The sequence below is a fragment of the Echinococcus granulosus genome (assembly GCF_000524195.1).
Source record: "Echinococcus granulosus chromosome Unknown EG_S00023, whole genome shotgun sequence".
Lineage (NCBI taxonomy): Eukaryota > Metazoa > Platyhelminthes > Cestoda > Cyclophyllidea > Taeniidae > Echinococcus > Echinococcus granulosus.
In genome coordinates this window covers 383685-407290 of record NW_020170403.1, presented here as the reverse complement: position 1 = coordinate 407290, position 23606 = coordinate 383685, and the positions used below count along the sequence as shown (strand labels likewise).

The 23606-nt window shown below is 42.1% G+C and overlaps 2 protein-coding genes across 2 annotated transcripts; one reads left to right on the top strand and one right to left on the bottom strand. All coding sequences in view use genetic code 11, as the record gives it.

Moving 5' to 3' along the window:
• Nucleotides 1-746: 746 nt before the first annotated feature.
• EGR_03987 (Pre-mRNA branch site p14-like protein) lies at nucleotides 747-3443 on the top strand (the record flags this gene model as incomplete). Its single annotated transcript, XM_024493236.1, has 3 exons — nucleotides 747-770; nucleotides 1198-1455; nucleotides 3354-3443. The coding sequence occupies 3 exons, from the start codon at nucleotides 747-749 to the stop codon at nucleotides 3441-3443; spliced, it is 372 nt and encodes a 123-aa protein (XP_024352335.1).
• A 2590-nt stretch (nucleotides 3444-6033) lies between these two features.
• Nucleotides 6034-22876, bottom strand: EGR_03986 (4-hydroxybutyrate coenzyme A transferase; the record flags this gene model as incomplete). Its single annotated transcript, XM_024493235.1, has 21 exons — nucleotides 6034-6089; nucleotides 6221-6418; nucleotides 7592-7642; nucleotides 7964-9098; nucleotides 9255-9330; nucleotides 9383-9473; nucleotides 10895-10937; nucleotides 11095-11161; nucleotides 13824-14157; nucleotides 15096-15222; nucleotides 15262-15367; nucleotides 15405-15809; nucleotides 16226-16290; nucleotides 19331-19535; nucleotides 20013-20265; nucleotides 21514-21651; nucleotides 21738-21953; nucleotides 22022-22210; nucleotides 22251-22460; nucleotides 22490-22672; nucleotides 22705-22876. 21 exons carry the CDS (start codon nucleotides 22874-22876, stop codon nucleotides 6034-6036), a joined length of 4320 nt encoding a protein of 1439 aa, XP_024352334.1.
• Between the last annotated feature and the right edge of the window lie 730 nt (nucleotides 22877-23606).

Here is a 23606-nt window from a genome sequence, read left to right as displayed (position 1 = left end):
GGGGATGGTTTCTAAATCACAAACCAAGCTATGATTTAAAACACCAAAGATGAACCAAAGAGAACACTGGTAATGACGTTCATAGACGGAAAGAGACATAAAGAATATTTTGGTATTTTGTTTATTCGTATGCCTAAATATGCGGGTTTTTCAGAGTCCGTAGGTTGTACTTTCGCTTAGGAGTATAACACGCCATTCAAGTATACAGACTTTGAGCTCTCTGTACGTTAATAATAAAATTTCTCCGTGACAGGTTATCTTAATGCCTTTAGGGAGGACTCGAAAGTTACAACCCTCACTTTTAAGACTAAAAATCCGTTAACAAAGCAATAGTAAAGGAGTAAAATGCGATTTCTGAACGTGATTTTAGATCGGAAACTCAGTAGAAATTACAGAGAAGCTTACCAACTGATTGCACAATTTCTTTGCTAGATTGACAGATTTGGCCTTAAAAAGCGTATAAAATTAAGGATGTATACAAAATCTTCAGCGAAAAAGGTGTTTGAATGTGTAGGGACTGTTCTAACAGAAACATTTTTTACTGGAATTATGGATCTTTACTAAACACTTTAAATAATTTTTGGAATCCCGACGTAAAATAATGCAAATTATTGCATAATAATCACATGCATAAAAATATGCAATTTAGGCACATTCAAATACGTGAAGCTGTGGTTTACAAACTGACAGTGTGTTCGTTTAGATTGATCCTACTAAAGGCGTAAAACTCAACGTTAATCGCTGCAATGGCTCTCGGAAAGCGTCCTTCGGTGCGTCCTCGACACATAACGTGCTTGTTTGTTGTTACTGTTTCTTGCATGTGAATTAACCATCTTATGTTCATTTTATGGAAACAGATTAGATAGCATCCCCGGAACATCCTCTAGTTAATCTTTATACAGCAAAATAGGCTTATGTTCTACGCATTGGCGTTCAAATGCACGTGGAATTGTGGTCCAACTTGATTGTCTACTACCGTCTTCTGACTTCCTGTATGAACTATTGGTAAATTAGCTAATAAGTGGTTGAAACCCCCCCCCATTGACTTAGCTTCATGCGTCGTTATTTTATATTTGTCTCAAGTTACGTAACCTAGCCACAGGAGTACAAATGCTTTGTGAGTTCTACTTTAATATTGATGTGGGTTATTTAAGATCAGTATGGTTTATAAAACCAATATTTTTGTTCTGCGTTCAGATTCGCCTTCCTCCAGAGGTAAATCGAATTCTACTCGTAAAAAATCTCCCTTACAACATATCCGCAGAGGATATGTATGACATCTTTGGTAAATACGGCGCAATTCGTCAAATTCGAGTTGGGAACACGCCAGAAACCAAAGGTACTGCATTGGTAGTCTACGAGGACATTTTCGATGCGAAAAATGCTTGTGATCACCTCAGCGGTTTCAATGTGTGCAATCGGTACTTGGTTGTACTCTACTATCAGAGAAACAAGGTGGGGTTTCGGATGCCTTCTTTTCTTGAAATATTGCAATATCCTTTATTTCCAATGTCTATGGTCCGCTGTTCTGCTTGGCTTCAAGGCAAACATCATGGATGAAATGCATCGTAGATTGCATAAGCATTGCAGCATATTTCCTGACTTATTCACTCTATTTCCTGGTTGTCTCATCCTTCCTTTACTCAGGGGAGTTTTGCTGTGCGCATATATATTTATTCTATGTGTGGATACAGGTGAAATTTTATCCTAGACACACGATGAAGTTGGGTTTTGGACTTGTTCAATTAATAGCCGCTGTATCCGAGGGACTGATATACAAGTTTGGGGTGTTTTCAAATAATAGGTTGCAAGCCGCTCTCACATTGAAGTTCGTCGCAAAACTGGTAACGGTGTGATCTCACTTTATACGCGGTATTTTTGGCAACAATTTGATGCTGCACTAATTTGCAGATTTTTGACTGCTCTATTTCGAATTCCCGAACAAGTCATTTTAAATTCCTTTTGGTATACTTTTGTTTATTGATATCTTCAAATAATTTGACTACCTTTTGTAAATTGAGTACCTTAATAATCATCCTAGCACAGTCTATCCAATCCGTTCTGGTGGATTATTTCTACTTACTGATAAGTTAAAGGTAGGGCGTATCAGAGACTTCCAAAAGGACTATTCCTTTATAAATCCCAATTTTGTAGACTTACTTGAAAGTTAACTTAAGTAAGTCAAAGTAGGCCATGACTCATTGAAAGATGCAAAATTCTTATTAATGTCTTTCAAATCTATCTTACCAATGAGCTTTGTTTGAAATTCTATTCATTGCTGTGTTTTGTTATTCAAAATTGTACAACTTCTCACTTGTTACTTTGCAGCACTCGAATGGTTTAAGACTTGTGTTTAATCTTTGAAAACGCGTTAACACTTGATAAATAGGTTAGACAAATAGCACCTTTCGGGTGGCCTCTCGTGCGTGTTTCTAAAACGAAAGAGCACTTCCCTGTTCCGAGTACACCAAAATTTCATTTACTCATAAGGCAATTTGAACTTCAGTACCTCTCTTAGGCACCAGACTGAATCGCCACGTCATAGTTGCTAGCATGCACTTGCCACCTTTTGTCAGATTGCTAGAAACTTCGTCATCTTTTTTTGATGGAGTGGTTTTAATTGAACCGTGAAAACAGCTAATGGAACTTGTTATCAGTCACATCACCAGATTGAAGGTCTACCACTCAAAATAATTGTCTGCGATTTATCCGACCCCCGTTAATTGGTTAGTTACATAATTTGATGTATTCTTCAGAAGGTTGCTGAGTAATCATAGATAAAGTGAATCGTCTATTTATGGCACTGGAGGTAATCATCCATTATGGCCTTCTTGCAGGCAGTCTAACCTTTTAAGATCGCATCACGTAGAGAGGTGCTCGTGCACACGCATGCACACTCGTAAGCCTCTAGAAGTCTCGTGTTTTACAATTAAAATCATAACTTGTGCTCAGATGAAAACTGGGATAAGTCCTTTACCCATTCAGAGTCACATGCCACCCCCATTTCGTTTTTGGTTTTGTTGAGTTTGATGGGTGCTCAAGTTCTGCTGAGCGTTTCTACTTCTGACATTCTCGACCTTCTCTCAGTCGTTAAGGTGTGCGAAAATTTGGAGTCCCCTTACTGTTTTTACTCTTTGAAGAAATGTGAACGATTAATGTCTAATGTCTTAGCCTTAGAATAGATGAAGGAAATTAAGGGACTCAGGTCCGAAATTAGCTTTACTGTGGGTTTACAGAAAGTCTGTGAGTCTGGTGGCAAATCCTTGTGGCGCCAATGCAAAGGCCGATTTGCGTTGAGGACTACTTTCTCGTAAATTTAAATTTGACCGTTCTAATTCAATTTTTTACTGCAGCAATTCAAGAAGGCCGACGTGGACAAGAAACGCGAGACCCTTGATCACCTCAAGGCCAAATACGGTCTGAATACTCCGCGACCGAAGTGACTAGTGGGCATTTTGCGCTGTACAGTTTTTGGACAGTTTTACTTAAGTAAATGATTGCTTTTGTTTTTGTGACCTTTTACATTTGGGCAAGCGGATGCGCGGCTTTCAATGGCATTGGCTTTGTTGCAGTTTGCTTGCGAATCAATCCACCTTTATACCCGTTCTCATTCTGCTGTTGAGTTACTTTCATGGTTTTTTTTTCTAATTTTTTGGGTAAATTTCTACTTTTCGGCTTCTAACCCACTTTAAATTGTGATTGTCGAGTGGTACAAAGATAGGCATGCTAGTGAATGCAGCGGTAGCCAGTTTAATGAAAATTTGCTTCAAAAGTACGAATATGTGAGGTCACATTCCAACCAAGTAGAATTGCACGGGAACGCAATGGCTGTGCCTAAGATTACCCGTTTTCTACCTGAATCTGAAAGTTAGCAGATCCTAGGCGACGGATCCGATCCTTCGGCAAGTTAGGGAATTGCTTTGAGGCGACTCCAAACTAGAGTCAGGCCTGGCTACTTTCAGATCTGATAGAGTTTCAATGGCAAAGAAGGCTGTTTGAAGTGACTTGGTCTTTGGTAGCCACTAATTCTTCCTTTAAATTACCTTCCCTCAAAGGTTGAGCCCTCTAGGATAAAGCATCGACTCGCGTATAGCACGATAAGATGGCAAGGTGTAGAACACTTCATCCAAAAGTACACACACCCGGCAGGCAAACTTTATTGCCTACTTGGAGTAACTTGTGAAAAAAAAATCCAGATCGCCGTTTTTCGCGCAAATATAGTACTGCGCATTTAATCGAATTTGTTCTCTCTCCCTCATCTGTAATATTACCGCTTTAATTAAAATAGACACAATTTTCATTCTCCAATGCCTCGTGAAACAACTATCATTGCCTGTGCGGCAAGCCCCTTTATCCGCTTTCACGCATGTGCGAGTGTTGCGGATTATATTACATTTGCGGCCTTGTCATTGTCGCAGCTGGGGTGGCATGAGTTCACTTGCCACCACAACGCCTACAAGAGCCTGACGAGGTGAGGTGAATCATCGCCTCGTGCCTCAAAGGCACCCGAATTCATCACGCTCCCCCGCCTTTATAGCACTTAAATCAGAGGAACTGAAAATTTACCGCTTTTTCGTGGGTCGAGTACAGAGTGACGATTGTTTTCCAATCAACTGGTCCTCATAACTGAATGTAGGGTTTTTCTGAATCCGAAAGAAGCCACAATACTCGGACAGGAAATGTGGTGCTGACATACAGAAGGGCTGGGGGGAGGTAGCTACTACTATGACTCGGAGGTTATGCCACTCAGCCGAGCCTTCAGTGACCGCAAAACCAAAACGAAGATTTGAACAACCAAGGTATTACACTACTTCTGACTGGATGGTACTTTCTAATACCCCATTTAGGTACACTTTACCTTCATCAGCTTCCAACACTTCACTCCCTGAATGTTCACTGCTTCTGCGGTTAAAGGGGTAGCGGGAGGTTGTTTGGTGCCCCAATAAGTAGGCGGGTAGAGCTTATTGCCGAGCAAAGTACTAATCCGTGGCACTAGCAGTAAATAGCGGAATCAGCAGACGCGCATCACAACAAATTTCAGTTGAGACTCTGCCTACGTACACCACCACAGCAGCTACGCGCGTTTGATTGGCACGCCCCAAAATCGATGCCAGTCGCCGTGGCACACACACACGCCTCGCCTAGACAACGGTCCCCTCGACTACTTGAGGGGACTGCCAACTGCTCATGGGTGTCAGTTTGACACGGGCGCAATACCCGTTATCAATTAGTTGATGCGTCAGCTCAAGTAAGAGAAGAGCTTGATGAGATTGCACCGTTTCGTTGGCAGGCCTCTTTTCTTCCCACCTGTGCATACACGCACACACACAAGCCCGGCTGCCAAAAGGCACTTTGTGAGTAGACTCACGGTGATGTCTCACCCACCCCTCCATCTGCTTGCGTCACCATGATTACCACCTATTCCTACGTGACTCTATCTCCAGTTTACTGGCACTTCAATGAAGCAAGCCTCGAAGTTCTTAGCCTCTGGAACGCTGGAATATCCGGATTAGGGGAAAGAACAATTTGTTACTGAGCAAAAAAACGAGTAACTTTATAATATGACAAAGTTCTTGTGTCCGTATTTATTTTTTTAAGTCTCATCTCAAACCGATCGCAATGCCGGATTTTTGTCTAGGATTAGGGGAAGGTCATTTGTATTGACACCACCGTTACAAGTCTTGGAGCTTGCAAAGGGAGAGGGGCGACAAGAGCACACCGAAAGCGCGATTGCGGGAAAAAAGTCAAGGAAAGACGAGTGCAAGGCAGTCAGGTAGAAGAATAAGAAGAAGGAAAGGCGACTTAATACACGACAATACATACACATATATTTCTCATATGCTAGAAAAATACTGATTTGGAGATGCGATTTAAGAGGGGAACAGCAGAAAGCCAGCGTCTAGTGGCGTTACTCAATTAGCAGAATACATCAAAAAGGAAAAAAAAAATGGGAATAAGGGAAAAAAAAAACAAAATGACAAGTCATATAAGTCTAAAAGTTAAGAGAAGGGGGTGGGGGAGAGAATGAGAACTTTAGGGGGCACTCATATCCCACAGTGCTCTTCTCGAATGCGAGGTGTTCAGCTCGCCTGAAAAGGAAGATGGAATTACGCTGAGACTGTGGTGTCTTCCGTGATCCGTTTTTCAACAACAAATGGCATGCATGCGGTTGGAGGTCACAACTCCGGCTGTAAGTGTAGTAAAAATGAGGATTTTAGACAAACCTGTGCGGTGCCAAACTTGTTCGCCAACCGAGCTATCTCCGTGGCCGGATCGGCACCGTTGGAGGAGACCTGAGAGGCGTTCCAGGTGTCGTCCAGCTTACGACGTGATGCTGGCTTCAGCCCGTTGGAGTTGCCCTCACGCATTGCCTTCATGCGCTCCTGCAACTCCCTATTCATCGTCTCCATGTGGGGTGCTAGCGAATTATAAAAGAGCATTCATAAGCCCAAGCTGCTCCGGATGGTGGATATGGTCAGCGGTCACCCGGTTAGGCTTGAAAATAATACGGTTGCGAAAGCGTAATCCGAGTAGCATCCTTCTCACCATCAGGCATTTAACAAATCCAAATTGCGTGATCGTTTTTAACGACTAAGCAACTGCTTCACATGATGCCTCTTCACTAAAGTCAACTTTGGATGAGATCTGATTCAACAATGTCAAGAAACTTTTAAAGCATGACGATTAGGCACAAAGTGGGTTAGCCACAGCAATTGTTAAAATGGTTGCGCACAGCAAACCGAAAGCAAAACAAGTGGAAGTTGAAGTAAAGGCAACAGTTTCTTGACTTACGCGGTCTATGGCCTTGAAAAAAAGCGTGAAAGGAAAAACGAAAAAAAGAGGGTGTCAATTTATAGGGGGCAAATTGGCATTGGCTAGGCGGAAATAACAAAGTTGAGAGTGTTATTAGGGAGACAGGGGACCTAAATAGGAAGCTTGGAGGAAATACACTTCGCCAACCCCAACCCTTCACCACCTTAGAGCACCACCCTGTCACCTCTCCCCCACAAACCACCCACACACACGGAGCCTCTCTCCTGTTTGCGACGCCAATTAAAGGTAGAGCAGGGTGTCTGCACCTCTTGTCTGCCTCGATCCTACCAAAAGTCAGAGTTGTTATTAAGCAACAAAGAAATGTGATTTATTTGAAGGTCATTCGAGGAGGGGATATGGAGGGGGGTGTAGGAATTGACAGGGGAATGGGAGGATTGCAGTGGATGGCTGGATGGATGGATAGGTGACGTCTTTGGGGATGTCCAAAAGGAACACTTGAAGAGGCTTAGAGTAGCGGGCAGTAGTTCAGACGGCTATTTAATTGCAAAATGAGTATCCATAAGCAATTATGTGCATGTCCACGGTTTAGCTCAATAGAATGGCATACCTATTACCACGAGGCGACGCAATCAGAGAGAGAAGGAAGAAATGGGGAAAGGAGAGTTGAGGGAGGGGAGAGGGAAGGGAAGACAAAATACACACTATCAAGATGGTTTTTTCGATTTTATTTCATCCTATCACTACTCTTTAAGCAAAACAACAATCCTATGTCTACTTTAAGTGGAAACTTTTAAAAATTTTGCAATTCTCCACTTACCAGGCATCTGAGACAAAAACCTTTGCTTGCGAACGGTTTGATTAACAACATCTAAAAGAGAGAGATGGAAGGGAGCACAGGTAAACATGAGTTTACTTGTCAGAAAAAAAGGGCAACCAAAGAAACATGTCGGTTAAACAAATAAAGTGGTTTTTAACTCCAGAGATGACCTAAGCCGAAATGTATGGTATCTTGTTAAAGGCGTGTTAAAGTAACGTGAGTTATTTTAGCTTCGACATAAAGGCTAGTGTTCGTACCTTTTATAGCTCACCCCACCTAGTCAACCAATAAGAGTTGCTTAATTCACTTAGTCCCTGCTTTCTCACTGTTCAGAGGGAATATTAAAGGTAGTTCAATATAACTCCCGCCTACCATAAGTGTCTTCCTTGGGCGGAGGTGGTGGCGGTGGCGGAGCCTGTGGAATATTTGACTTCTTTGACTTGGCGTGCTTCTTACCCTTTGAGCGCCCTTTTGTTCCATCTGAACTGGAAGAGCTGCTTCGACTAGAGCTGCTACTGCTGCTACTACTACTACTACTGCTGCCTCTGCCACTCTTTGACCGATCACCCTTCTTCTTCCTCCTCCCATTGCCCCTCTGTTTGTGTCGCGGGCTCCTTCTAGGTGAAGGCGATGAGGGTCTTCGTCCAAACCCTCCTTCGAAATTTGTGTAGCCATCATAGAAGGGATCCATGGGAGCTGGTGTTCCACGTGAAAGTGGGCCGTAGATTCCATAGGATCCCATGTTAGGCTGCATCATAGGCGGTGGCATCATAGTTGGTGCCATCGTAGGCGGTGGCATCATAGTTGGTGCCATCGTAGGCGGTGCCATCATAGGCGCCTGGATCATCGGTTGTTGCATAGGATAAGGCACGGGAACAATGAGCGGCTGTGGCGCTGGTGGAGGTGGTGGTGGAGCTGGGGCCGGTGGAGTCACCAAATAGTGCACAGGAGGGGGCCTAGGAGGAGCCGGTTGACTGGGCGCCGAGGGAACCACAATGACCGATGGTTGACCATTTGTACCCTGATGAATGATTGGCTGGCCAGTGGGACGCTGTTGCAAAGGCTGTACGTTCATTGGTTGATACTGCTGACCCGTAGCTACAGCCATGGATTCTTGTCTCGGAGGTGACATAGAGTGGTGATGATGGTGGCAGGAATGGACTCCGCCGTCACAACAGGAAACGCAAGAGTGGTGCCTTATTGTGCGACTAGGAGTACTTTGACGCACGTAGTCTCCGCCATCGTAATTTTCATCCGTACTGGTGGTTTCAGAGATATCAATATCAGGTTCCTGAGGAGCTTTTTTGAACTTGCGTGACGTTGCGCTGCTACGCTTAGAAATGGATATTTTCTTCTCCCGTGGCGACTTGGAGCGATCATGGGGAAGTAAACGTCTACTGGGTCCTGCCATATTCTCCTCAAGGACCTCAATGCATCGACGTGGAACGTGGCCTGTTTGTCCGGTTGGCGTACGCAAACAGCACCACTCACTACTGTCATCCAAGACCTATGAACAGAAGGGAGTACATCATTTTACGCCTCTTAAAATGAACATCCAGGCAAGGAAAATGCGCGAGACGCAACTGGAGTAATAAGAATATTTATTTACAAAGTACAACATGCCTTGTTGAAGTGTAGGCGAAAGATACCAAAACAAAATTACCTCAAGAATATCACCGACATTAACGCTGAGTTCCCTAGCCGCTTCACTCACGTTCTTCTGTTTTGCGATGACAAGTCTAAAGGGGGGAGAGAAAATTATCATGGTGAACGGAAACAAACCCAACTTACGTTCCACCACGAGCACGAACGCCGCTGATGAAGCTCTCAATGTCGATTTTCTCCTCCCCCTCCTTCTTCTGCGGTGTAGCATTCACTGCCGCTAAAAGAAGCCTCAGAGTTGGCATTTTTTTTCTTTTCTGATCGAAAAAGTCCCACTCCATTTATTGCTATATTAGGCCGCAAATTGGTTAAAATGAGAACCCTCACCGAACTGAGATGATTATAACCCATCACCACGTGAACGATTCGCACAAAAATGTTGGAATTTCAATTTCTCACATTGTATTTATTGAACTGCTACGAATACCATCTCTACCAGACCGGCGCATATGAAATGCTTTAGCACTTTCTCTCTCGCTCTATCTATGGTGCTTTTCCAATGGTAGCGGCAGGAGCACCAGCGGCGGTGACCGTGCTCGGTTTCTGGTGCCAGATTGCATTAGAGAGAGAGCGAGGGAGAGAATAGGCTTGTGAAAACGCAGTACTGTGCAATTTGGCAAGAGAGGAAGGCAAGAAGGTAAGCAGGCTCCTTAAACGGCACGTCCAGTGTGCCAGAAGTAAGGCGCATCAAATCTTGTCATGTGTAATCTACAAGACAGGGCTAATGTGTCCACAACAATTCAAATATTTCACCATCTTTATTCAAAACGTGGTTATCCTAATAGTAAAGTGTGATGTTACTGGTAGTTTAAATGTTGTCTTAGCGGTTTTTTAATGACACATGTCACATTGAGTGAGTGAAATGCTTCCAACCACCCCATTATATTTCAAAGAGGAAGTCGCAGTTCCCGTGATTGATAGATTGAGGAAATGCTTAACGGTAAGCAGAGAGTAAAATGTGTCATCATGATGGACAGTTCCTATTATTATGATCAGGAGGCGCACAACCACTGCCTCTTAAATATGGCACGAAGAGATGAACCTCTCTTGCTGTACCAGAACAACAAATTAACGAGTGAATTGCCTGCTTGTTAGTTAATAACAACAGGTCACATTAAGCACAGCTAATGTCAATTTAAATCATGAGACTTCTAGCCCAGGCTCGCTTTCGCAATTGTGCAGATTTGAATAACAATTTTGGCATTTAGGTTTAACCTGTGACAGAGCTGCTTCACCGTGGCGACTGAGTTGTGACAATTTAGTGCAGATGAGAGTGATGCGGATGGACAATATCTGCAGATTCTCAGCAGATTTAGTTTGTTTTTGCAGCTTTGAAGATAACTGTTTCCGCCTCTAGACTATAAAGTCACCTCACTCGCTCTCAGGGGTTATGTTAGCCACCATAAATACCACCATGGTCTCGAAAGACGTTATCTACCCCATCCACGGCAAAACAGTATTTAGGGGTTAAAAGGCGGATCTTTCGATTACTCCGATCCAAACTTACCAGGCATGGGCTCTAAAATGAGGACAAAAGAATTGAAGGAAATATTTCCCGCAAAATTTTTTGATGATAGAGGAAAGCAATAAACGACATTTTAATACAGATTGACTAAAAAAAGCGTATCGAGACAAACGCACTGTAGTAGCCATAGTCCTTAATTGTCATCTCCGGTTTGAAACCCTAGAAAGGCAATGGGTAAAATTAATAAATGAATGAATTAACGTTATGGTGGGAAGAGAGGGGAAGGGAAAAGGGGGAGGGGGTCGAAAGAGAAGGGCAAGAAGTGCATGGGTCAAAAAGGAGGGGGAAAAAAAATTGAAACATCCATACAACTTACACTTCTTTCCACAGTGGTGGGTCTTGTTGAAAGAGCAAAGTCTCCGTTAACATTGTCTGGTTTGCCACTAAAATGGCAAAGACATTATATATAATTAAAAAAAGAAGCAACTGAAACCATTATCAACCAATTAAGATTAATACAACTCAAAGAGTATTTCATGTCTTCAAGTGGGTTTGCCGAAGTCTGCATAAACCTCACTCAGGGACCGGGTGGACTAGAATATATAGGTAATACATAGGTAGTACTTAAATATCTGATCCCATTAAAAGGTCTCACTAAACAAGATGTCTGATAAGCTCGGTAGCTTTGCGATGCAAGCATTGGGTGTGTCTGGAATGTGGACTGTTACAAGAGAGTACATTTGCGTAATTCCGCTTTTCTTTGTGGTTCTAGAGCAGGCCGCAAAAATTGTGCGCCCATAATACTTGCTCTCTCCTCGGCGAAACACACACCGTGACACTTCTCAAGAAAGCCATCCAGCACCTCTTGCACCACCAATTCATGGGACTTAATGAATTAGAGATCAAGCGATGGTTCTTCAGCGTACCTTACTTCTTACCGTGAAAATCACCGCCACCCGATTCAACAGACACTTCCCATAGCTTCGCGTCTTTCAGTGTTTCGTGAAGGTGCCAGTCATCAAAAGGTTCGAAAACTTCCTTCTTTTTTTACATATTATAGCGCACTCCATTTTTTAGGAGCTGTTAAAAATTGCCGATTTTACAAAAAAAGTTTGGAAAAGTTACACAAATGCAAGTAGTATTTAAAAGAGCTAAGAGATTTTCAACACATCTCCATCCCCCTAGAATAGCTAAACAGGCAAAAAAAATTCTAACCCAAGTACTTTTGCAAAAATTGGTATTTATTAAAGAATTTTCTATTAACCAAAGATAAAAATCCTCTGAACTTGGTAAAAATTAAACCAAAGTTCCCACTCATTCAGCTATTGGCGATGGGTTTGAAACCGTGCTACAATTTTCAAACGATTTTTTACCAAAAATAATAAAAAATGTGCTTTTTTATAAATCAAGCCAAAAAGATGAGGCTTGATAGAAGTTTAAATCGTTTATAGTGCTGTGAACAAGGTTACACTTGGGAAAAGGCAAGGAGAACACTCACTAACGTTGACTGTGCCTGGTTCTACTGCTCCTGCCCTTTGACTTTGCCGCAGGAGCCCTCCTCTTATGTGGCATGGTGCGGAAGGGTAGGCTAAGGAAAGTGTTCTATCACACCAAAAGTGATAAGGATAACCTGATTAACATACTTTTAATTTGTTTCTATGGTGCGCTTGCATCGCTCCTCATCACCTCGACACTGCGATTTGTCGGCTAAAGTTGTGCGAATGAATGAAGCCATGGTGGCGGCAATGGTGCAAGGCAATTCGCCTACTGCAAAGAGGATCTTTTCGACAAAATGCCGCCTTTTCTACCGCCTGCTTCTCTTTTAATTAGAAGCATATTAAGGATGGAAACCAGAGGTGACTTGGCGCTCTGCGTGGAAAGGGTGAAAAAGGGGAACTTGGTTGCAACTTGATAATGATCCCACTCCAGACAGTACAAGTCAAGACGATCCCTTTAGGTGTTCTGTCGCGACCATAAGAAAAGGAAATGATTGGCGAATTTTCGATAGCTGACCTGTACAAATTAGGCCAAAATCTCACGCTAGAATTTACTGATTTTGAAACTTGTGTGTTTAAGTTGGTTCAGACAGCCAACAAAAACATTCCCATATGTCAACCAAATTTTAAGTCGTGCGCCTCTACTGACTTGACAGATACTTAAACTCATTCGACAGCGGAAATAATTGAAGACGAATGCAGACCTTAACCTCTTGTTTTCATTGAAGAACAGGAGAAGCTAGGTAATGTAGTATGAAGTCACTTTAGACTTGGTAGCAAAAGAAAATATACTTGCTTCACCTAGAAAGAGTTTCAGTTTATCTTCAAGCTAAATGAAAGTAAAAATTTGGGGTTCTGCTTCAAATAAGTTAGAAAAATATAAGATTTATGTTTCAGCCGAAGGTAATTTGACGAAGATATCCTCCTGATCATATTGAAACCCTGGAGATCCAGATTCCAGAATTTGTCATTGACTGAAGTTAAAACTTATTCAAAGGCAGTCCAAAAGTCACTTAAATTGCCAAATAGAAACCTAGAAGGAAATTGGATTCTCAAAATCGTTCAAATTCTAATTTCGATGTTCAAAGACAAGATTCATTACAATCTTAATTTGGTTAAACCGACCTCTTGAGCTGTCATTTATTCTGATTTAAATATGTTCAGAAAGAAAGATGGCTTTAAAATCTGTTGGACTTTAATATTGTCCCCTGGAAGTCCACAAATGAATACTTGAGCCCTTGTTCCTGCCGCAGTGGAGAAGTATCCCTCATAACATGGAGGTGATTTGATAAAAGCATAGCTTCTCATTCTCCGCTACTAAATCCTAAAACCAACTGGTTTGGGCTTCACTTTAGGACCTCTATAGAACTCTCAAAGTCAATGGTCGAAATGCGGAAATACTAGAAATTTTCAAGGTCGTCCAAAGTCAAAGTATGATTTTTTAATTGATTGCAGTAACTACGACGTAAAGGTGGAACTTATGATAGCATCAAGCTAGTCAAATTCAGTTTTAAGCTCACGTTCCTATCAAGATGGCAGCATGACTTAAAAAATGTCAACTTTCAATCCTCCTTTACCTCAACCACTAAGGATGGCAAATGGAACTCACCCAGGGACGGTCCAAGCATCGCCAAGGGACTGCCAGAAGGACTTGTTACCGGCCTGAAGGTAGTCTGAGAGAGCGCTAATGGTCCTGTCGGTGAAGGCAGGTCGCCACACCGAGCGCACGAGATTGGGATCGTAGTGGATCACGCGGTTGCCATCACAGATCTTTTGCACCCACCACAGCGACTCAAAGAGACGATTAAGCAGCTCTCCTGGTCCCGGATCTTTGATGTGGTCTTTGAGATCAGCTGTTACATTGATGCAATTCCGAATGCGCTCCACATGGGCCAATGCAGCCTCGTACGAGGGCGGAGTTAGGCTGTCACGCCACAATGATCCTTTGCAAAAATACAACAAAGCGTTTTACAATTTCAAAGTAAACGGAAAAAAAGTTGAAAGAGGCATTTACTATTTTTGGGTAATTTCTTATTGGCTAATTCATGAGTAGAGCTGTAGCTAAGTGCGGATTGGTTCAGCGTACACCTGAAGTACGCAATATGGCATAATGGGATTAGGCGAATAAAAAACTTCGTTTTGGCTTCTAGACCACAGCTTTTGGTGGTGTAAATATGGTAGAGTTATACCACCAGATGGAGGTTAATGAGAGAAGATCGGATCAAAAACGAATTCCTCTCTATTTGTCATACCAAAATACACACGAAAATGTCCTTACTAACCACTCAACAAACAGGTAGTGAACGATCTTAGAATGAGCATATTAAATTTCTTAGTGGAAGCGAATAATGAATAACTGCGGGAATCTTCATCTGGGAAATATATAGTTCTTAGCGTTAACAAGGCATTAAAACGACTGAGATAAAATTGTATTCCTACTTGTTGATGAAAAATGGACTGTTTTGGCGTCTATAGCAAGAAAATGTAGTTCTCCTAAAGTACAATTCACTGCTTTAAAGTACTTTACGGTAGTCCCTCATTTATTTATTGTTACCATCTCCCTTAGTTGTGAAACCTAAAATGGTTTACTTGAATCGCTGCCTAATCTAATTACGGTCTGAGAACACTCCATAAGGGTGTGATTTGAAGCAATCATTCGGATTTTACCCAGTAGGACTACGCAGTCATTGTAAAACCTTGGGACACAAAGAGAGACAGGGTGCAAAAGCACATAATGTTTGTAGCTAGCATCTCAGCAGCACAAAAACATCTAATTAGAGTGCTTTTATAAAAATGAAAAATAAAAACATTTTAAAACATTAAGTGCTAGTCGTCAAAAATTTTATGCTAATGCAACTGAAGGGCAAAGTTAATAACTTACGATCAACTTTATTAGCTCCGGTGACTTGAAATGCAACGGCATCATGCAAAAGGTTCTCAAACCCCTCAATTTCATCGAAGAGTTGGTTTAACTCCTCCAGTTTTCCCTTGGTTCCTCCAGTAGAGGACTAAAGCAGAGTCTTTAGGGACAATAAACAACTTCAAACCTCTCTTGCATGACGCTTAATTCTTTCTGGTTGACTGATGGCATCCTTCTTCCGCGACATTGTTCGTGTTGGCTGATACCGTGGTTTAGACTGCTTGTTCACTCGCCTAGCATTTCAAAGAAGGTAAAAAAAGTACCACCTACTTTGCGTTATCCGCACCCTCATTAACAATATCAATGACCCAATGAAGAATACGTTTATCGCTCAGACTGAAAATGTGCACCTCGTTTGGAGCTTCGCCATCGGTAACGGTACGGGCAAGGAAGCGAAACACAAAGAGATGGGGGTATTCGGCGCCCTTATGAGTCCAAGAGTACCCATGAACATCATCGATATAGCATAGATCAAAGCACTCTGAGGGATCTCTCTCGCCCTCCACCCGCACTGTAAGGTACTCCCCATCCACAATTCGTAGGTGACATTCAAGCAAGGTTCGATCGGACCGATTGAGCACAGTCTCTAGATTGTACATAATCTCCTTGGTATTAAGCTCGTCATCGTGCTCAAGAAAGCTTGCAATGTGCAGAGCACTAACCTCTTCATCCATGCTTAGGTTTTCCTTCAAGGAAAAGGAATTATACAAAATTGCATCATTTAAATGAACAGTTGCATAAAGTACTTCCTAATTAACAGCTCAAAAAACAAAGCTAGGTGTTATACGTGCACCATTCTTTAATTTCCGAAAAAAATGTTGCATAATTTTAGGATATAGTTGATCCAAAAAATTCGAATACAGACTTGAAAAGTTACTCAATTCATTCAACTATACCAGCCACAAGCTTTAAAATACCCAACCAGTCCTATTTTACACATTGCTGTTAGCTACAAAACATGTGTCGATGCAATCATGCTAAGTAAAATCTTGGCATTTATTTGGATAAATAGGATGTCGTCGAGGTTAAACGTATAAAATGCAGCAGTTAACACATCGGACTTCCAAAAATGAAGTGCATCCCTTACTTACTGACTAAAATGTAGTGCAAGATTCGGATTAGCGTCCAAGTTGTCTAGAGCAAGTATTACCGCTACCTTCTAAAACGGTAGGGTGTGTTTCAAGGTAGATTACTGACATAATTTATATAGCTAAACAAAACCCGATCTTTAAAACAAACTTTTAGGTGGTCTGATTTTGCATTTAAAACAAGCTTTAATTAGCCACGCAACAATACCAGTCCATAAAAAGGGGTGTTGTGATAATACACCAATTATTTGGTGTGGGAACTGGAAATCGGAGTAGAAGCCCTTAATAAACAGGGTACTCTTACTTGTTCAACTCTTTTTTAAAAAGAAAATGCGTTTATCAGATACGCTTTTCAGTGCCTAATTTGTAACAACCACTAACCGGACTTTTTTACATTTAAGCTTGTAAACAATGGGAAAGGCCATCTAAAATGCCATAATTAACTTGAGTTCTACATAATTTAACAACAGTATGATTATTTGAGTGAATGACTTATGAAGCGTTGGCGTAGCGTCCCGAGACTTCCCTGAAGACGAAAGGAGACACAATACTCGGGCAGAATGTACATATTCAGCACAGAGAAGTGTCTGGGCTACTGGCATGACCCGAAGGCCAACCCACCCAGCGAGGTACAAGAAGGTAAATTCAAAGTACAAAATTGGCACCTCACCAATACCGAGGGATAAACCACCATTGTATTACATAGACTCCCTCCTCTTTTGAGCGTCGTCCCCGGCACTCCCCTTGGTCAACCTCCCGCGTCAGCCATTACAATGTAGTCAGTGCTGTAAAGAAACACCCGCAATCCGACCGCCCAGTCACCAAATTAGTGTGCAACTGAGGAGATACTTGACCTCAATGTCACTGATCCCTCCTGGCAGCTTAACTGGATCTGGAGTTTCGTCAGGTTTAGAAACTTGATTCAGGACGGGGAATTGCGCCGGCCATCATGCGTGTCCATAGATGGACGTAGGAACACTGGCCTAAAAGCATATTTGTGTAAGGAAGAACAAGATTTAATACAGGTCCATGGGGGACGGTAGGGAGAGTCTGTAACGAAACTTACAGATGGTTCACAGCTAGTGTCGCTTCAGTTGTTAATAGCTTTTCTGCATAACATGGGACTGGGAGAGGTGCCGAAGGTGGACATCAACATCAACCCTTCTATCAGGGGCCATCACCATTCTCCCATCCGTAGTATATTTACTTTTTCCGCTCCGCTGAAGTTTACCACTCAGCAGTAAAAATCAGGATACATGTCGTTTAAGATCGAGTTCGCTTTCCGCTGCCACCAATGTAGCGTCCCGAGACTGCCCTGGAGACGAAAGAAGACACAATACTCGGGCAGAATATACATATTCAGCACGGAGAAGGTGTCTGGGCTATTGGCATGGCCCAAAAGGCCAGCCCACGCAGCGAGTACAAGAAAGGTAATCCAAAAGTTCAAAAGTGGTGCCTTACCAATACCGAGGGATAAACCACCATTATATTACATTGGTGTCGCATTACTTCTTATGCCCTTCGAATTTATTGCTGCTGTGGTATATATTCGGCCTAACTAGGCTGAACACTTCGACCATTTGGTTCACCTACTGTATCTGGACACTTTTAGCCCTACTTGACATGTACGATTAATTTGACTCTTTCTCCTTCATTTGATAATAAATGGATCATTCGCAACCATCAATATAGTTTACATATTTATCATAATTCCTTCGCAATGCAAGGCAACTTGGTAAAGTGTGGACTAGATGAGTAGCGAAGGGTCCTGCAGTAGCATTACAATGACTTAGCGTAGATTGTTTACAGAGAGTTCGTTTTAAATTTCTTCAAACGCGATCCCCTTAGCGCATTACATTTTAATGTGTTACTTGGATTCACTAATGCAAAGAATTATGATTCCAGTATTTCATGTTAAATCATATTTATCTAAATTTGCAAACTGGTCAGGTGTTTGCCTCGTTGATGTGCCTTCTAGTGTGCCTTGTTTCACGCTCAAGCGATTCACATTAATCGGTAAACTTCGCTACGGACCAGTCATTTCGAAACGCTCAAAACCCTCCGTCTTCTCAGCAGATAGGAAACTTGGTGAGCCCTGACTGCAATTGGGGTTTCTTGCAAAGCGTCTCCTTTTCATTTAGAGGCATTCAGACCAAAAAACCTTTTTTGGATCGTTTTAATCTAGCGAACCAAGTGGACCAAGTCCCAGAAAAGGAGTTTGTCACAAGTAAATCAGATCGTGTGTACTACTGATTCTTAACATTGCACAGCCTCCGAGAGTTCATGTTGCATGCGAAAATGGACTAGTCGACATTGGGTGCTCTAAGTATGACAACCATCCATACTGTCATCGTTCAGACCACTGGGTGTAAATGATAAGCGTCAGACGCCCAGAGATCTGACCATAATAAGGTACGCCAGGCGCCAATAAAGCATTAATCTTTGGCTAGGGCACAGTTACACTGTAAAATTTGCGCTATATTTCAACAAACAAAAGTGGTAGATGTGAAATGTAAGTTCAACCACCTTGCAAGCTGCAGCATGCCAAGAATGTGAAGAAGTTCGCCAAGTAAATAAACCGCCTTGGGCGTTACGAGGAATGGGGCAAGATGCCCCAGCCGTGGTTACCGTTTCCATTCACTGGGTGTGCATTTAACGAAGTAAATGGATATTTCCGTCCCTGGGCTACCAATGATTCGTTATAAATGAATTCTGATCTTGGAGACCACCTTTCACATTAGGTTGGTAAAAGAAGCAGAATGATTCAACAAGGGAAAATATGTAATTAAAATAGTAGCTACAGAACACGAAATCTGATGGCGCTTTGGTTTAGCCACCAGCAAATTGGAATGTCAATCTGCGGAAGGCATTGTCTTCAGCATCTCGAAGGCTGCTTTTTCCAACTCCTCACTAAAAAGGGTAATTGGAAGGTTTAGCTGAAATCGCCGTTCTGAATTAGTAGACCCTAGATCCCCCCAAAATTTGAGTCCTCGAAAGTTTCTCGATTTGTACTTCCTTTGAGTTCCCGCTAAATAATACATCGTTGGGACACTCTGTGCACTTCTAATTACAGGAAGATCATGGACATTTTAAATACTATAAATACACCAGGATGGAAACTGTCTGCGTCGCCGTTAGAGTGACAGTAGTCAAGTCCGTACACGCCACATCGCCCTGCTTACGCACACACGTCGGGCTAATAAAGACGCCCGCCCTGACGTCTTTGTGCGCCGGTTCTTCTAAGAAATTGGCAAGAGTGGAAATCAAGAGATATCCTAGAAAGCTCGGGGGATCACACTTCAAAAAGAGACTTCTGTAACGTTAAAAAGGGGAATAATATTCTGAGGTTAGTGGTAGCCTCAGCAACAGCAAAACCACGGTTTGTGGCCGTGACCTAGGCATGCATGGCTAGAATCAATCACGTGGACGGAAAGACAGTGTTAGTTTCACAAAACAATTTGACGTAAGAATGGGCAATCTTTCCATCTGAATGGATCAAAATGTTTTTTAGTCACTCCTTACACCGACGGAACGCACTCTGACCATGCTCTCTATACCAGCCTCCCAGTTTTTTCGCACACTTGCAATAAACAGCTTTTGTGTTTTACATTTCCTTGCCGCCTTTGGGAGAAATTGGAGCTCTGAAATTCCATAAGTTTGTAAAAGTGGACCTTTTTGGCGCCTAAATTATTGGCTCCAATTAGCTCTGCTATTGATCTCCCAGTCCTCTCCCTCTCCTTTGTTATAACTATTGAAGAAGGAGTTATTTGAATGTCACAGAACAACTCACCGGAAGCCTGGGTGTGCGATGCCGATGAGAGCATGAGCACGCTGACGAAGGTTCTTGCCGAAGAGGTAGGCGATACCATGCTCTGTGACGATGTAACGAACGAGGGCGCGTGAGCAGAGGACCGCAGAGCCACGCGTCAGGAAGGGCCGAATGGCACTCTTGCCGTCTGGCGTGAGCGAACGCATGCACAAGATCGGCTTCCCACCTTCCGACCAACTTGCGCCTCGAATAAAATCCTCCTGCCCACCCACGCCTTTATAAGACGGGCAGGGAACACATGAGACGGCAGTTTAATCCCATTGGAGTTTTATGCTATGAAATACGATCAGTTAGCAGGCTGCCCACTATTAGTGCCATAAGATTGGATTTTTCAAAGAACCCACAAAAGAAGATGAGCTTCTTCGAAAAATTACATCAGCAGGTGGTATCTTAATTCTACAGGAGGAGAAATAACAAGTTCATTTCAAAAAACATCCGATAGACAAAGAGGAATTGTAAATACTGGAAGACTGCTAACCAGGACTACTTTTTACTGCACACATATAGGTATGCAGAGTAGACAGATCTCAGTCCCATCCGTTGTTTGATCTTAATTAGGTAAAAAATTGCGTCTGCAGATCACTACACATCTGCATGCACAAAGTATACGTGGTCTCGTAGAAATGAAGCGGCACATGCCTTTGGAGCAGGAGTAGTGGGTGGATTGTTGGATGATGACTGCTGGTTCGCCTAACAAACGTTACACTACAAAAGCTACTTCTCACTACAAACTGCTCGCTCAAGCCGTATTTTTATGGCGCAGGTGCGGTAAGCTGAGAACAGCGCAGGTGCCAGTATCATGCAAATTTCGGATAAACGCTAATAGAAAGGCCGTGCAAAAATAAAACAAGTCCACAAAAGCACTAACCCACATTCATTCGCGATATTTTTGCTCAGACTAGCGAAATAATCATTCTCAAGGGAAAGGGAATTTCAGACTCGATGGATATGAACTAATTTATAAATTAAGACCGTGTTCGGTGAAATTATTCATACCCTAAAGCGGCAAAAAAAATTATTTACGAACACCTCGGAAGTGATTTGCTTTTATACTCTCGGTTAGAATGGTATTAATCTCAAAAATACCTTTCCACTCCTAGGATTCAAATGAAATAATAAGTAAGGGAAATAGTTTTCATTCCCAAATATGCGGCCATGATTAACCATTGTGTCATTTTAACAATCAGAACTGCAAGTTTCTTTCTGTAGTCAAATGATACTGAAAGCTTATTATTTAATGAAACAACACTCCCAAGTTGTTTGCAATAATGACAGGGGATTAATGAAAAACTTAGCGGAATCTATCCCATCCATCCTTTAAAAAACTAAAAAAACTGACACCTACGTATAGTTCATAAAACATATTCAAACCCCCCTAGTCCCAGACGGTATTATTTACTGACTGATGAACAAAAGAAAAACGATCTGTCAACATAATTCTTATTCTAAAACTTTGACCAACCTGAGTAGACTTTTGTTCCAAAACATGAGGAGACAGTCTGCCCAGTGAGATCCACTTCCAAACAGCTATTCACGGCAGCAACATTTGGATTTCGAGCAATCACCTCTGGCGCATTCGTCCATGCGATGTCGCAGAGATCTAACGAGAGAAAAAGAGGTTAATCAGAATGCATTAAGATCTGTTCCCATGGTGAATATTTAATCAGAGACCAGGAGGAGACTTACTGACAGAGGAGTTTTCGTGAATAAAATCAAACATCTCCTTCTTGCCAACAGCGAAACTGGCAACAATGCGACCACGACGGACATTCTTCATGGAATTAGAGATGCATCCTGCGTGCCACAGATCTGTCACTTCGGATGAAAGCATATCGGTGTGAATTCCGAGGTTTTTGTGGTTCTTAAGATGGCGACTAGTAGCACAAGGAATTCGACCTATGCCTGTGTACAAAAAAGGGATATACTTCCTTAACAATTGTAAATTTCCAGAGAAAACTGGAATAAATTACCAAATTGGCAAGTATCACCATCTTGGATCAGGTTTTCAGCAATAATCTTTCCGATTTTTAAATCCACCTCTGCAATTTCTGGAATCTCAAATTCCTGCAGAGGGGAGGCACTGTGAAATATGTAGTCCAATTTGCTTATATGCACCGTGGTGTCACCAAATGTAGTCGGAGTGTTGGGATTAATTTGTGCTAAGCAGGAAAATTAGAAGAAACATAATGAAAGACCTACCAACAACAATCTTGGAGTTCTGAATGGCAGCACGATTAATATCAACACCACCACAGAGGCAGCAGAAGCCATGCTGGTTTGGTGGACTGACTTGAATGAGAGTTAAATCCAAGTTGAATTGGCGTCTTCGATAAAGGTGAGGAATTTCACTAAGTGAAATCGGGACAAAATCGGCTTCACCATTGTTTATTGCATCACGACAAGAACGAGCTAGAATATTACTAATTAAGCACGCTTACTGGCAAAAAGGTTATTAATCCGGATAAACTTTTTGCACTCTGGTTCCAAGACGGAGAGCTCACCTCTAGGAAAAAACTGATGAAGAGTAATACCCTCCAAGCCATGCTCAACAACATAATTTTTTAACTCTTTTAATAATTCATGTGGTGTCCCAACACCTCCTTGAACGAAAATATTGGCATCTAAGGCATACGTAAGAGAGTTTTAACGATACTTTCGCCTAACTCTGAAAACATATCTTCACCACTACATGCCCATTTAGGATATTTTCCTGGATTCATTGAGGATGGCTCCGTTAGATTTGGAGTAACTTGGCTTCTTGCTCCGTAGAAGGTACGAATAAAAGAACGACCGAGTGGTAGTCCGCGCGTAAAAATGCGCAACATCCTACAGCATTCGTTTAGAGCGGCAATTTGCATGTGAAATAACCTTGAGTGCTTAAGGTTGCTCAAAATATTATGAAAAGTAGAGTAATATCAGTTATTAAAAATGGCACATATGCAGTGTAATGCAATAGAAATCTGGTAGCCACTCAAATATCGCAAGTCAATGAATGGAGCTTCATAGTCATCTATGTTACTTTTGACATGTTTCAATTAAATGCCAAGAGCGCTCTATATTGCTTCATTTTGACTTGTTAATAATTTTTCAACCTTTTTAAAGGGTACATGTCTTTGAAAACACTCAATAACAACCATAAGCATTGTTCATTCCTTTGTAAAATATGCTTGTGAAACAGCTGTGTTCAAATAAAATGCTTTTAAGACGCAGCAGCACCTTTATTTATACATTGCGATTTAATTTATCTAATTATAGGTCCACACGAATTGCCTGAGTCAACTTTGAAGTAGTAAGGGGTCACAGTAACATGGCAGAGAGGCTACTGGCATGGTGTGGGTGCCATGTCGTCGAGCATAAGTGCAATCCGCGTAACCAAACGCAGAATTACACGAGTTGACAAAGCCTTCCATGACTACGTATGCTCACAATTCTTTGCGGGTTGAATTCGCCCTCAGTGGCATGGCCCTTTGGCAACGGTGTAAGTAGTAGTCGAATCCGATTCAAAAGAAAAAAATAGCTCAATTTCTTTGGTTAGCTGTTGAACCTAAACTCCCT